General features: G+C 39.7%; 2 protein-coding genes across 6 annotated transcripts in view; one reads left to right on the forward strand and one right to left on the reverse strand.

Annotated features, from left to right (window-relative positions):
• The window catches only part of CTNNAL1 (catenin alpha like 1), a 54344-nt gene extending 49000 nt beyond the window's left edge, over positions 1-5344 (forward strand). For all 4 annotated transcript variants that reach the window (XM_064506762.1, XM_064506761.1, XM_064506759.1 and 1 more), the window contains 5 exons: positions 883-931; positions 1753-1809; positions 1977-2096; positions 4226-4309; positions 4394-5344. In XM_064506762.1, coding sequence (XP_064362832.1) covers positions 883-931; positions 1753-1809; positions 1977-2096; positions 4226-4309; positions 4394-4555 — 472 coding nt within the window. In that variant the 3' untranslated portion in view covers positions 4556-5344. The remainder of the gene's footprint in view (positions 1-882; positions 932-1752; positions 1810-1976; positions 2097-4225; positions 4310-4393) is intronic.
• A 260-nt stretch (positions 5345-5604) lies between these two features.
• On the reverse strand, positions 5605-11221 carry ABITRAM (actin binding transcription modulator). 2 transcript variants are annotated; one of them, XM_026110316.2, is made up of 6 exons: positions 11021-11220; positions 10888-10939; positions 6876-7005; positions 6098-6174; positions 5957-6026; positions 5605-5890 (listed from the first exon to the last, which is right to left on the reverse strand). In XM_026110316.2, the coding sequence occupies exons 1-6, from the start codon at positions 11196-11198 to the stop codon at positions 5762-5764; spliced, it is 636 nt and encodes a 211-aa protein (XP_025966101.1). In that variant the 5' UTR covers positions 11199-11220; the 3' UTR covers positions 5605-5761. The 2 variants fall into 2 exon arrangements, with proteins under 2 accessions (XP_025966101.1, XP_064362834.1); XM_064506764.1 differs by lacking the exon at positions 10888-10939 and having other exon boundaries at positions 6098-6136; positions 11021-11221.
• Between the last annotated feature and the right edge of the window lie 3056 nt (positions 11222-14277).

Consider the following 14277-nt stretch of genomic DNA (forward strand, 5'->3'; position numbering starts at 1 on the left):
AAATATACTTAGCCATTTTAAGCAATAACTGAATAATTTGGTTTTGTGCAAAAGCACTTTGGGCATTACCTAGTTAAATGACTTAATTGCCTATGTTTCCCTACTTGCTCTAACCTTTGTGTGTTCATTTCTAAGCATTACACTGACACTATTGAAAGGTAACTTTACTGACTTAATTCTTAACTATGAGAAATTGAATATTAGTACTTAACTGTCTTTACTTTTAGATTTTCTGCTTTCAAAAGTTACATATATGTGTGTGTGTTTGTATATTTTACAGCTAGTAAGTTTGTAGCATACCCTATTTTTCATTTTTGTAATTCTCAATTCCATTTGTGTGTTGCAGAAATACTTCACCTTAGAAGAGAACAGAGGTTTAGTTACTGGCACAGGGGGAAGGGAAGCACATAACCTCTTTTCTAACCAATAAATGAAATAAAATTCCTTTCCAGAGTTCACACATCAAAGAATGTTTCAGTGTAAACTTCTTTTCGAATTGAGTGGAAGGGAAATGGTAGAACATTAGTCAGTGGAAATGTGCTGACATTATAGCATGCATATTTATATGAATGAAAAAGTTTTAACTATTGCTTTTTAAATACTTGAGCAAAGGTAGTTTGTAGCATTTATAATGTCCAATTTATTTTAATAGTTACATGAAGCATTTTAGGAGATTTGACCAATATCTATCATGAAGATAGGTAGAGTACAGAATATACTACAAGGATTTAGGGATCACATTTTGCCTTTTGTCTTACAGACCCTGTGTGTGTGTGTGCGTGCATGCGTGTGTAAGAGACAGCCTATAAATTACCTAAGTGGCAGGCAAAATAATCTGCAATCTGTATATGTCATATAGTCTGTTTTCATTGTTTCCCATAGAGGAGAAGGACTGCTGAAAACTACCCAGGATTTATTTCATCAAGCAGAGGTAATATATTTTTTAAAAGTACTGGAACTGGGAACTCCAAATGAAGAACAAATTGAATCTTTAACTCTTCAGTTCCTTACACACACATCACACAGTACAGCACATCACAAATGTACCAGTAATTGTAGTTTTTAAGCAGCATAACTCTGATGTATACTTTTTGAAAGCTGACATTCCAGTGTTCAGGTAATAGCTTAATTAAGACAACATTCTTTAAAATTTGACAAATTCCAGTTAGGAGTGGGAATGCCAAATTGAATGTCTGTTACGGCAAATATAGAAGGACTTCAAGGCTTCTCCCTTCTGTTACTTAGCTCAGTCCGTTATGGTGTTAATAGATATTCCATCCTACTCCAAACGACAGTATTCTTATGAGAAAGGAAGAAAACATAAGAATTTGAACAATACAAACAAAACACAAGAGGCCAAATAAGGGAATGCAGGGTGACATTTTAAGATACACGCATATGTTTAACAGGAGGCCATTGTCAGGACAGTACACAAACATGGCAGGTGTCTTCCACCCATAAAACTTTTGTGAACTGCTCTATTACAAAAAGTAACTGGAAAACATTTTTTTTTCTGTAAATGAAAGTCTTTAAACTTTGCTTATATGAGAGAATGGCAGTTGAAGCGTAGCTTAGCATTTCAGAGGTCACCGTGAAACACTGACTTGTTCATTATAAACGCATGCAACTATTGCACATACTTCCTGCTACTCTTTTACTTTATATATATCACTTACTAAAATGACAAAGAAAAGAAAGAGCCTAATCTTTAATTGTGGTTAATTTTGTTACACTTCTTTTTCCTCCATTCAGATTTTTGCTACAGAGGGCACAAAACTTGCTTCAGCTTTTCATTCCTTTTCTGATCAGGTAATGTATGACTGCTAAAATAGTCATTCCTTATGACTATCACCTGAGGTGCATCACCTTATGACTTTAATGATAATGCTTAAAAGCTGGTTGTGTTGTCTCCTCCATGAACTTGTAATTGGAGGCTTTAACACTAAGCAGTTCTGTCTTCCTGAACTCCCTTTCAGTTGCATGATGATGGTAAACCATTGCTTCTGTTGGAGGCTGAAAAACTGATCCCTGTGTGCCAGCAGCTTCAGATTACAGCTAAAGCTTCTGTTCAGGGTAAAAGTGCTACATTTACAAAGGTAAGGTTTAAAAAAAAAAATCATGAAAACAAGACCTGACTTATTTTGAAGTCCCGTGACCTACTGATTTCTGTTCTTGTTAAAATATGAAACAGTTTTTGACAACACAATGTCTTAGGGTGACAGAAGACCATAAAAAATAGCAAATGCAAAATTTTATGCTGCTATTCAGTATTTGTTTTCTGCTATACAATACTTCATTGTTGCTGTTCCTTATGTAGAAGAGAAAGTTACTTCAACTTCTGTCTGTACTGAAATACTGTTTACACTTAAAATGTCTTGAGAAGCTGATATGCCAAGTATAGATACAGATTAAGAATTGTTCCTCTTGATGAAAATATGCTTTGTCTATTGGGACATCCCTCATTTGTATCTGTGATCCAAGCAATTTATTGCACTGTCTCATGTTGGGGAAAAAAGTTTTTCAGCAGAGGTGTATTGTTTTGCTTCTATTTTTGTTGTAGTACCACTGGACCTTTTTTCCCCCCACTAGCAGAGAAGGGCTTCAGTGAAGTTTATCCTGACCATGCTGAGATTCTGATAGGAGGAAAAGCATGATACACTGGCACTCAGCATACATGGAACCCTGCCAGTGGGTAACTTGGATAGCATTACTTTACAGGTTTATGTGAATGTTTCCTTTAGGGAGCACAGAAGGCCTAAGTTTGTATAACTACCCTGTGGCCAAAGATATATCATTAATATTGATGAGCTACTAATATTTTAAGAAAGAGTACCAACTTTAGAGTCCAAGAATCAGTACTACAGTTAGCAGGATTTTTTTCTTTCCTATTGCTGAAAATATGAGATTATCACTTGGGTTTTGGATTTCAGTATTACTGAGAGACCTAACAGGAATGTTTCCTGAGCTGCTCTTAAAGGTGGTAAGGTGTCTGTAGGCTTCCACTCATATTGCTTTTTACCGCTGAGAACTTTTGTCAAAGAATTTAAGTCAACGTCTCCTTTGACTTGTCCATTAGATGAATAGAGCTACTGGAATTTTATCATGCTGCAACTCAGAATTCTCAGCTGAATAATATCAGATAGTATTTATCTTACTATAATCAATTAGAACTTTGTTCAGTGAAAGCTGAACTGTAATTAAGTGCACCTGAAAGTATTAATGAAGGTAATTTATATTACTGCCACTGTAATAATTATTTTTATCCTGTTGTTATTAATGCTTAATGTAAACAGAATAAATACCAAAACCCAAAGACCATACTACTGAAATACATGCTTGCTTCTCGAAAGGTAGAAACTCTGGAGTTTATTCTGATGTTAATCATATTTGTTACAAGTAAAGATGTATACAACTGCCATCTATAGCTGCACTCTAACTGGACTAAATGGGAACTGCCATCTGTTTACAACTACATAGTGATAAGGGACTATCAAATTGTAATCAATGTTTCTGGAGGGCCCAATTTTGTAACCTATACTGAGAGTTATACTTGGGGTTTAAACTCAAAGTCTTTAAGTCTTAGCTGGCTTTTAGTTTAACTGATGTCAAGGTAAGGCTTACATGATTCACTGCTTTCTAAGTCATGCTGACAGGACATAAAACAAAAGAAAGATATCAGAAATTATGATGAACACACAACTTTCCAGAGACCCAGTTAGGTAAGTGAGCTGGATAACAAAGACAAGAATATTGAAAGGATCATACTTGATTGAGCAGAGGTCCCTTCTGAGACAGTATTCCTCATGTATCAAAATCCTTCAAGGAAATCTTCCCCTTTGCCAATACTCAAGTTTTTAAATACTACCAAGTTGAGCTGAGATTTCTTCCCTGCTTTTCAGGCTAATTTCTTTTGCTTAGCTTTCAACAGTGATGTCTGTATACATTTACAAATTCATTAATATTATTACTAGTTGGCTCTTCTGGGATGTGTGTCATTCTCTTCTGTTTCCCAGATCAAGTCTTGTGTCAACAGAAGGGAGGTTGTTGCTCTAGTGTATTATATAGAGAAATTCAAAAAACCGAGGCAAAACTTTGACTGAAGGGGAAATACTTATGAAGGCAAATATTACTCTTTCAAATTTGAAATAGATCATCACCTCATGTATTAACACCACTGATTACTTTTGTTAGGCAATTGTTTATGCTGCTGTAATTGTCTTTTTAGGTTGATGCATGCATTCAGAAAACAAGGAGTGTGATGACTCTGTTACGTCAACTTCTTCCACTTTGCTGCACATTACTGAGAAAGGTGAGTTGATTCATGGGCACTATTAAATAGATTTTAAAAAATCGTCTTATTTAAGAAGTAGTAATAATCTTTGTTCTCTTACAGAACAAAGCAGGAAACAGCTGTCTTAAACCTGCTCCACCGTGGACAGAGAACACAGTACGAACTGGTACAAATGCACATTGCCCAGAAAGGACAGCTGAGATGTTTGGCATCAAGTCTTTAGAAAATCATGTAACAAATATGACATTTTTAGAGAGCAAGTAATTACAGCACTTAGAAATGTAGGAACTCCATTTGAAAGTAACGCTTTCTGAAGTCTCAATATTGCTTTCATTTGTGGAAAGTCAAATCTGAGTTAAAACTGCTGACCTTTGTCACAGCTGATATATGTCCTGTTACTTAACAAGTACAACACCAGCCAGTCTAACTGTTACGTATTTTTATAACCTGAATGCATTTCCTATGCTCACTATTGATACTGGTTTTGTAATTAACACTTATGAATGTCTTAATGGATGTTTCAACACAAAGATGCTGCTACTAGACATTTTACATGAAGAACCTTGTGCTCAATATACTATATTTAACACTACTGTTGAAATTTGTAAACTTATCTCCAGCCTATTTCAGTCTATGTATTTGATAAAGCATGATCAGGAAAATAGTCTGAAAGGCTGTGGCCTAAAGCACTGAAATATTTCTTAGGTATGAGTTACACCTGCAGTGAAGTAGTCTAGGAAAAAAACTATTCTTTCAGTATCTGCAACATTGAATTTTAATCTCATTGGAAATATATTTTGGGAACATCAATTATGTCAAGTGATTAATACTTTCAATTCAAAACCTTTTTCCTTATCCCATCTTTATTTGTAGGTCTTTTTGATTAAAACTTATTGATCAGCATTTGAATTGTATGTAGAGCTACTGAAGTATTATGTAGACTTTACATTATATCATTTAGAATTTTAAAAATAGACACTGATAAAATTCTGTACAAAGGGCATTACTTGACTTCAAGATGCTATGGAAATATAACCTGGTATGAAATACTTATTTTCAAGTTTATCTACCTTTTGTACACAGGCTCCTCTTACACTTTATCTTCAGTTCACCTTTCTCACACTCCATCTCATATTAGTTAGGCTAAATTAAGTGGTGCTAAGTCATGGGATTTCTCTGTATGTATTCTGCTTCCACTAAGCAGAACCAAAGAAGCCTCTGGAACATAAATACTCTCCAACATAACCATTCTATGCTAACTTAAAAACTTGTAATAATAGAAGCGAGAGAGAAAGAGAAAGCAAACTTCAATATACAAACTATTTGAGGTACTTTATTCTTGTGTGAAACAAGTATTTAAGTTATGCTTTTAAAAATGGACACTAGACCTTTCAATACCATGGAAGTTATAGTGTACAATACAAGTAGTTCATTTGCTAGCCAATACAGATGATACCTGCATACTTAATTTCATGAAGAAGAACTAAGACGTTTCAACAAGACTTCTTCATATTCCTTCTGCGTCAGAAGTCCTTGAGTTATACTCTTGCTTTCCTCAAATTTGGGTAGAACCACTGCTATGTATCCTTCAGTTGATGGCTAAAAAGTAAAATTAAAGTTAGTAGTGAAATAAAACTCAGAATAAAAAGCAAGAAAGTTTCTTACCTTCTCTTGCAGAATAGCTGGATTACTAAGAATGTTTTCATTCACTTCTATCAGTCGCCCTCGTATACAACTGTGAAAGTGTTTAGATTCAGTAGAAGTGCACACTACATCAAGGTAAGAAGAAAATGGGAAAATTCTTACCTATAAATGGTGTACTCCTCTCCATCTGAGGAGGATATCCTGCACAGAGGGGCAAGTTCTGTTAGAAACTGAGCTCCCTGCATTTGAAAAAAGTTACTTTGAGTTACACAGGGCTTTTTAAAGTGTTACCATCAGCAATATAAGAAGTTTGTAAACTTCAGAACAAAGGAGGTAACTGTGAATAAGTATAGGTCATTGCAAGTTACATAGTTACGGTTCCCAAGGGAAGGGAAGATGACAGCTTAGTTACCTGCACAAATCAAGTAGGAGCTTAAGAGTTTACAAATCTAATCATAACTTTCTTGTGGAGTAACAGATTTGTAGTTTAATCAGATTAAAATCAGCAAGTAGAGAAGAGAAATATAGCACAGTTGACCTTAATAAGATGAATCTTAACTAGGCATACTTGAAAACCCACCCTTAAACTGAACTACTCCATCCGCTTTCTAGGTATCTTTTACAAAAATGATGGTCTCCAAATCCTTGGTGCTTTGTCAGAAACAAGTTATCTATTAAGGGATGTTCAAGTCCTTCCGAATACTATGAAAAAAATGAAGGAACTACTAGCCTTGGTTTGAGCAACACTGGAAGCCACCAGCGCTGTAGGAGCACTATTGCACCTAGCTTGGAACACTCAAACAAGCCACTTCACATGGTCTAAATTCTCTAACCATGGAGGAGCTGTATTAAAATGCAAAGGTAACTTGGTAAGTTTCTATCCTAGAGAGGACAGAAAGGCTCAGGCAGTTTGAGACATTAAAATGAAAACTAGCCATACCCTTTTTGATTTCCCAGAGACCTTATTTTGAAGTCTGCTGCAGTTGGCACTGATTTGGTAATTAATGCTTTTAATTGTTTTTCCATTTTGAAGAAGAGGATGGGCTTCTGCCAAGGTGATGACACAAATTCTGCAACAAGAGTTATAATTATTATACTGAATTTGTGAAAAGCCATGATCTAATGTGCTCCAGGCAAGCCCCACAACTTTTTCTGCCTTTACTGGTAGGACTTAAACTGATACTGACTACTTCACTTGGGCTCAGAGTCTAAAATTCTAGCAAGGTTTTCACTGTTGGGTGCCCAGTCTTCCACAATATTCTTCCCCCTATAGTTTAGTAAGAAAGTATAGTTCAACTTACTGCAGCATAAGTCACAGAATATGCACATAGGCCTAGTGAGACAGCAAGAACAGCCAGGTCTAGGTGACAGCATAGGGGTTGAACAGGGTAATTTTAAAAAAACAGTTTACCTGAGCTCATGCTGAAGAACTGATGATAACTGACTGCAGCTGAGTGACAAATTTTATTTTCCTACTTAAAAAATTTCAATCACTCTATCAACTTGGACTCATTTTCCTTAGGGCAGCTTACTTGAAGAGTTTGCTGTACCAAACATAGTTGAAAACTGAACTCTGACTTAAACAGCTTAAAGCAGTACACAAAGAAGCAGCTTTATTTTTGAGATACTAGACTGGAGCGTAGAAACAGCAGACTTCCTAGTTAAACAAAACCACAGCTTTTAAATAGGAGCCAAGAGCAAGCGTGCTTCCTAAGCTAGAGCTGTTTTACCCAATATTGTACCCAACGCGAGCATATTCAATTTACTTATGATAGTTGAAGCAGATGTTCACATGGTGCTTTTGATGGAAAAATCTGTAATATCACATAATGTTTCTCAGAATAGTTAAGGGTGAATATAAGGGCTATTAGTGGTGAAGAGTTACAGCAGATGAATGCCACTGTGATCCAGGTGTCAGCTAACCTGTTGTTTGTGTTTCATGTTTTTCTAAAGGTAGGTTATTTCTTGTCGCAAAACTGCGGAATGTAAAACAAGTCCAGCTGTAGAGATTAAGCCTAAGTCCACCACTGTTTAGAACTATGCTTAATGCACAAAGATGTACTGCCCAGAAGTTGCCAATAAATGAACAGATACAAAATTACGCTTCTGTTTAAGAACAGTTTAAAAAAAATGAAAACAGGACCAGAATTATGTATGAACAGAATGCTGACTGAAGTGAAAACAGTAGCATGATCTTTCCCCTTAGATGCTGAATAGTTTTGATCTCCCTGCACTGTCACATCTGTCCTGCAGGTTCTTACTCTGTAACTCCATGCAAGAGAGAGCTGCATTCTGGTGCATACTTTCAGCATGCCTCATATGCCACTTTCAGCTTTCCAGAGAAAAGCATAGCAGCTCAAGGCAAGGTAGTAATGAAGCCACCTCCTCTTGATCCCAGACTCTTCTTTCCCTAAGATGATGATGATTTGGGGCAGTCCTCTAATCATTACAGCTGAGGCCTGGTAATACAACAATTCAGAAAAGAATTTTGCATTACTTAGAAATATCAAACCAAGCCACATGCATAACCATGGTAAGTAAAGTATTTCACACAGCTCAGCTAAGCTGCTAAAGCAGCCAAGGGCCCTGCTATTTCAGAATTCCAAACATCATCATCAGTTTTACCTACAGACATTTGAACAAGTGTTTCTATTTTTTATTTCCTTTTCCCCCTTATAGATCCAAATCTATAGTTAATATTTCCATCTCTGTGCTCCAAAAGAAGAGACTGATATACATGATAAACTGTATAGGATATTCTGGGAGCTAGTTTAGTCAGTGGAGTCTCCAAGAGAGACATACCTTTCAGAGCAAGGAAGGATGTTGGGAACAAGAATGCAAACAGTTTCTTGAGAATACAAATTATGTCTGCCATGGCTAGAAACTAATAAGCAATATTTAAATTCATAAATACAAAGATTTTTGTATTAGACAACCAAGACTACTAACTGCATGTTTAATATTCAGCATAAACATAAGGGTGTCCTTGCTTATCCTGGCTGTCACAGTAAACATACTGAATAGGTACTCAAGTTTTGGTTTCCAAAAAAATAGAAAATGAAACAGCAGTACAGAAGCCTCAGGTTCTGAAAGCTTCAGCAGAGATGGTTCAGACTTGTGTCAAGTACTTGCTCACTGTTTTTTGAATTCTTAATAGAAGCAGACAAGCCACTGGGAACAGCAAACCTCTCTCTCTAACTTTCCCTCAAAACGTGAGAAATTTGAAGAAAAATACTCTGCCTCTTTCTGTGGCAGACAGTAGTTAGTGTCTGGCAGAACATGTTAGAAACACTTCAGATGCCATCAAGTCACACTGCAAGAAGAACACACTTTGGCAGTGGGGCATGAGCTGAGGATGTAAGGTATTTTATTAATAGAGCAAACAACGTACAGTGTTAATGATTTATTCCAAATGACTCCATTGTAGCTGATATTCAGCTATATCGCAAAACAAAAGTAACAGTTACGAGTGTATGAAATTTCATTTCCTATCTTGCATTCACTATCTGTAGCACATGAAAGCACAATTAAAATCAATTTAGATATATCAAATAAAAAAGGCTAATTGTTTGCTTTAATTAAGCTGATTGATTTCCTAGACTCAGGGTAAACAGAGTGCTTCTAAACATCATTACTGAACAGACTTGAAAACTGCTCTTCTAATACTGAAGATAACTTAAGGACCCTTTCAGGAAGGGAGGGTACATGGACTCCACAGCAGTACTGCATGGCTCTAACAGCTCCCTTTTTGAGGTCTATGAATCTGTTGAGCAATACAGGGAAAAAAAATTCAAGCTCCACTGTTCTTATTGGAGTAGTAATTAAAGAAGGTCAGAGAAACCGTAAGATTTCTGTCACCCCCATTCTACAGAAAAATCTAGGCTCACCTGATATTTTCCATCTGTCCCATGCAAAAGGTTTCTGAGGTGTTGTCCCTATTAGTTTATATATCACAACACCAAGCAAATAAACAACAGTAGTAATCACTGCTGTCCTGTAAACGCAAGGAAAAAAAAACTGGCAAGAAGGGTTGGAAGTCTGCTTGTACAGAACACTTCAGTACATTGCATGCATATGTAAAATTGAAAGACTTGGTGGTTCTCACATATTCCAAGAAAGCATTATCAATGATTTCTCAGAAAAGACCTACTTTTATTCTTGTCAAAGCTCTTTCATTAGGAATAATGAATGAAAACCTGTCCCTGGAGAAGAAAGCAGAGCCAACCTCTGCCAAAAGCCCCAGGGACCAGGAGGTAGATGTTTCCTGCTCTTCCCTTCATGTCTGGCTCAATACATCTCAAGTTGTTTCATGTGGTAGTATTTGGGCATTAAGAGACAAATGAATACCCCATCCAGAATATCCGACATCAGAGTGAATGGATGGGAGATGTTAACTTCAGTGTTCTTCATCAGAGAAAGAGGAAATCAAACCAAGCTCTAGACAGGTGCTCTACCACTGAACTACTCTACAGAAGGGGCTATAGCATCTTTTCACCCAAATAAAAAAAAAAAATAGTAGCTCTTATTTGATCACAGGCACCTATCTTCAAGAAAGGGCTAATACAGCATACCTGAATTGCCAAGTGGACCCTACTGATAGCACTACAAAGGTTCTCCAGGAGCCAGATGGAGTAGAATCACAGAATCACCGGATGTCACGTTTCCCAGCAGCCGCTTAGCAGAGCAGCCAAGTGGAGGGCTGCCTCAAGGACACGGGTGCCACACCAGAGCCAGCCACTCGCACTCCGGTGGTCCAACGCCACAACATCGACAGGAGCAGCCAACGTAAGGCACCTTACGCACCGTAACGGCCAAACCGGGCTCCTGAGCCGCGCCTCACACCCCAAGGCTGAGGAGCCCCCTACGAGCGCGCGCAGCTGACGCAGCCGTGGAACTAGCCCAGCCCCTCCCCCCACAGGGGGGCCAAGAGCCTGCCGGGAGCCGCTACTCGCCTGTTGGAGTGCTGCAGCACGCAGAAGTCTTCGCACGGCCGCCCCTTCACATCTGCAAAGCCACAAACGCAAGTGACTGCACAGGCACGTGGGCCGCCGCCACCCCATGTCCCCCGCCCGGTCAGCGCGGTACCTGGCTTGTACCAACGCGTAAAGTAGCGTTCCGCGCCACCCTGCGCCGCGGTCATGCCCGCCGGCCGACCAGCCTGCCCCCACGTCCACCCGCAGGCGCGCCGCTGCCGAGGTCGAGCCGCCACGAAGAGCCTATCAGCGCAAACCCCCTCCCCTCCCACCAGGACCGCTGCACGCATGCTCCCGGGCGGTCCCGCCCTGCACGGCTCGGCGGGGTGGCGGCCAGGCTCGCTCGCCCAGCCCACAGCTGCTTGGCCGCGTGTGCGTTGCCGCCGGGGAGTGGGGGCTGGTTTGCGGCGGCCCCTGCAAAGGAGAGGCGGGGCCCGGACCGCAGCAGGCGGAGTTTGCGAGCAGCAAAGGGCAAGCGCGGAACGGAGTTCCGCTCCAGAGGCAGCCGGAGCGAGGCGGACCTTTGCCTCCTCCCGCGGCGAGGCGCAGGCACCTGACCATGTCTAAAGTCAGCCCCGCTAAATTCGCTGCCCTTAGCTTCACTCCGCAGAGAAAGAGCTCCTGTTTTCATTATGCTACAGAAGTCAATTGATTTCACTTCCAGAAGGAATAAAGATATATTCCTGTCTATATTGATTATCTTTCTTAAATATTTTGTGCATTAAGTTCTGACATCTTTGTTTTAATGCGTTTTCTTATGGACAAAGACAAGCTATTATTCAGGAAAATCAGTATTTTTATGAGGAAATTTACTGCTATGCATATATAGAGATACACATCACCTCTTGAAAATATTCAAGAGATACCATCTGGTTGAGTGGCTTATTTAATCTAGCACACAACAATACAATTGCTATAGTGACTGTTAAGTGCACCTAAGAAGTACTTTTGATAAAAACACTTCATAAAAACATGCATTTCTCTCATGACAAGTAGAATGACAGTTTTTCCACAAAGGTTGTAATAATGCTTGACTCTTGCTGTCTGAATTTAGAGATCCACTGTGAATTACATTTTATTCTTGAACATATTTTAAAAATACATAATTCAGCTGTGTTCCTGCAGCACATTTGACATCATTCTGAAGTACCCCAGCCACAAAGCAGAACAAAAGTGTAGTTATTGGACCATAGATGCTGGTCATGTGAGAACTTCCAAATGTTTATTATAACTCTCCTGCTGCATAAACTTGACATGACACACCCCTTGTATGTAAATCAGGCCTAAAAAAAAAAACATTATAAGAGCATGTTACAAGCGAAATTATTTCACTTGGATTCCATAATTGTCTGTTCTGTTCATCCATTTGCAGGTCCAGTTACAGGCACTAAATAAGGCCGATATAATTGCATATAAAATTAAAGTTTGCAACATCGTCTATGTAAACAAGGGTATACAAGACGTCAAGCTACTTTCATTTATCAGCCATAGATATCAGGCTTACTACAAGCTGCTACAGAAAAATATATGTATAAACATAGAGCGCTGCTGAGAGGCTCCACCCCATCCATTTGCCGAATCGTAAGTACTTTCAATGCAAGTCCATTTCAATGGAAGCCGAGATTCTGTATTACAAAGCTGACAGAAGGGGGCGGGGGGGCATTTCCCCCCTTTTTTCCATCCTGCTGGCACACACCTATAGTGAGCTTCAGGATATAGTCTTCCTCAGTTACTAGTCTGGACAGTTGTCAGTGATTCACATCCACACCAAAGATTCAAATATTAGAGCACTGAACTATCTGATATGCTTATGGCTAGGTTATTTAGTCATTTCTCCCCAAATGCTCTAAAAGCAGATTTATTTTTCATGTTGTTGCATTAGCAATGTATTCTGATGCACATATATTTCAATGTCAGTTTATTATGTAGAGCCAGCCAAGAACTCACTGAAAATGCAGACTGAAATTTGTAGATTCCTCTTTATAATTTAGTCACTGATCCTAAAATCTTTCAGGCAACATTAGGGTACATGCCTGCTTCCTATTTCATATCCACCAAATGGTCAAGAGAAAGTAGTTCAGTTGAACTAACTAGCAGCTGTTAAGGCTACAGGCAAACAGAAATCACTAACAAAAAAAAAAGTAAACAGAACTGTGCCCCATCTAAGTTTGAATTTCCTCATGATCAAAAAATAATTCAGCATGCCTCCTTTCTCTGGTAACTGAAGAAGTGGAAGGGAAGGTGAGAGACTAAAGGGCACTAAATGAAAGGGGAAAAAAAAGTATGTACATAGTGCTCAAACACTACAAGACCCACAAGGCTCCAGTAAGGTTCTATCTCCATGCATTTCAGAAAAATACAGCTGTGAAGAGATTTTTGTGTGGCGGGGGAATGACAGTAGTAGTCTACCAAATTTTTGAACAGGTAGGTCTTTTGCTCATCAGGAGCAATAAGGGGAACAAGAGCACAGAGACATAAGCTCTGAGAGTGACCACAACTATCACTCCAGAAAAGACAAAACTCATTTAGACACGACAGGGTCAAGTTGGACCCTGGAGAATGCATTTCTCAAGGCATGAAAGATTCAGAATTTTGACAGGTTTATGCTATGGCTGCAGTCAGAAACATGCATGTGCACGTGCATGAATGGGTAGGGGGGTTTGTGGGGGGATGCTCCCAGCTTCCCCCCCTCCCCCCAGCTGGTGCCAGTTACAAGCTGTTTGCATTCCTGTGCTTCACACTCCGAAAGGGAGGGTGTCAAGGCTTTGAAGTAAGGCCTGCTTGGGCACCAAGACCCTGGGAAACAAAGCCTCCTCTCACTGCTGGAACAATGTTAATTAGGGTGGCGGTCTGGACTATCTCCTCCTCCTCAGGACCTTGGGAGATAACACCTACTTTCACTGCTAGGGCAGTGTTGGCCGTTGTGGACTGGAATTAACTCCTTACCTGAGCTCTGCGATCTCTCCTTGGGACCACCACTGCAAGAGTAAAGCAGTCATTCGCAGTCACTCAGACTCCTTTCTCCAGTGCTGAAGAGTGCTCAAGGCAGCAAGCCTGCCCTTGGGGGTGTTCGGCTATCCCCTCACCCTACCCCATGACTGTGGGGACGATCGTGATAAGGACGGAGGAGAGTTGAACCCTGCAGCAGCAAAGAGCTAGGGACTGCGACTGCGCGAAGAGAACTGCAGCTGGCCTAGCGACTCCACCTCCACTTTCCCCTAACGGGTATAAATAGGTTGGCCCCAGAGGCTGTCTTGGGCTCTTTGTCGGTGACAATGGGTTTGTCAACTTGTGGATCCCCTTGGGATGGGGATGCCCTATTGCAGTTACTTCCCTGGGATTGAGTGTATGTTGGCTGCTCAGGCAACC

The sequence above is a fragment of the Dromaius novaehollandiae genome, chromosome 2 (assembly GCF_036370855.1).
Source record: "Dromaius novaehollandiae isolate bDroNov1 chromosome 2, bDroNov1.hap1, whole genome shotgun sequence".
NCBI classification, from domain to species: Eukaryota; Metazoa; Chordata; class Aves; order Casuariiformes; family Dromaiidae; genus Dromaius; species Dromaius novaehollandiae.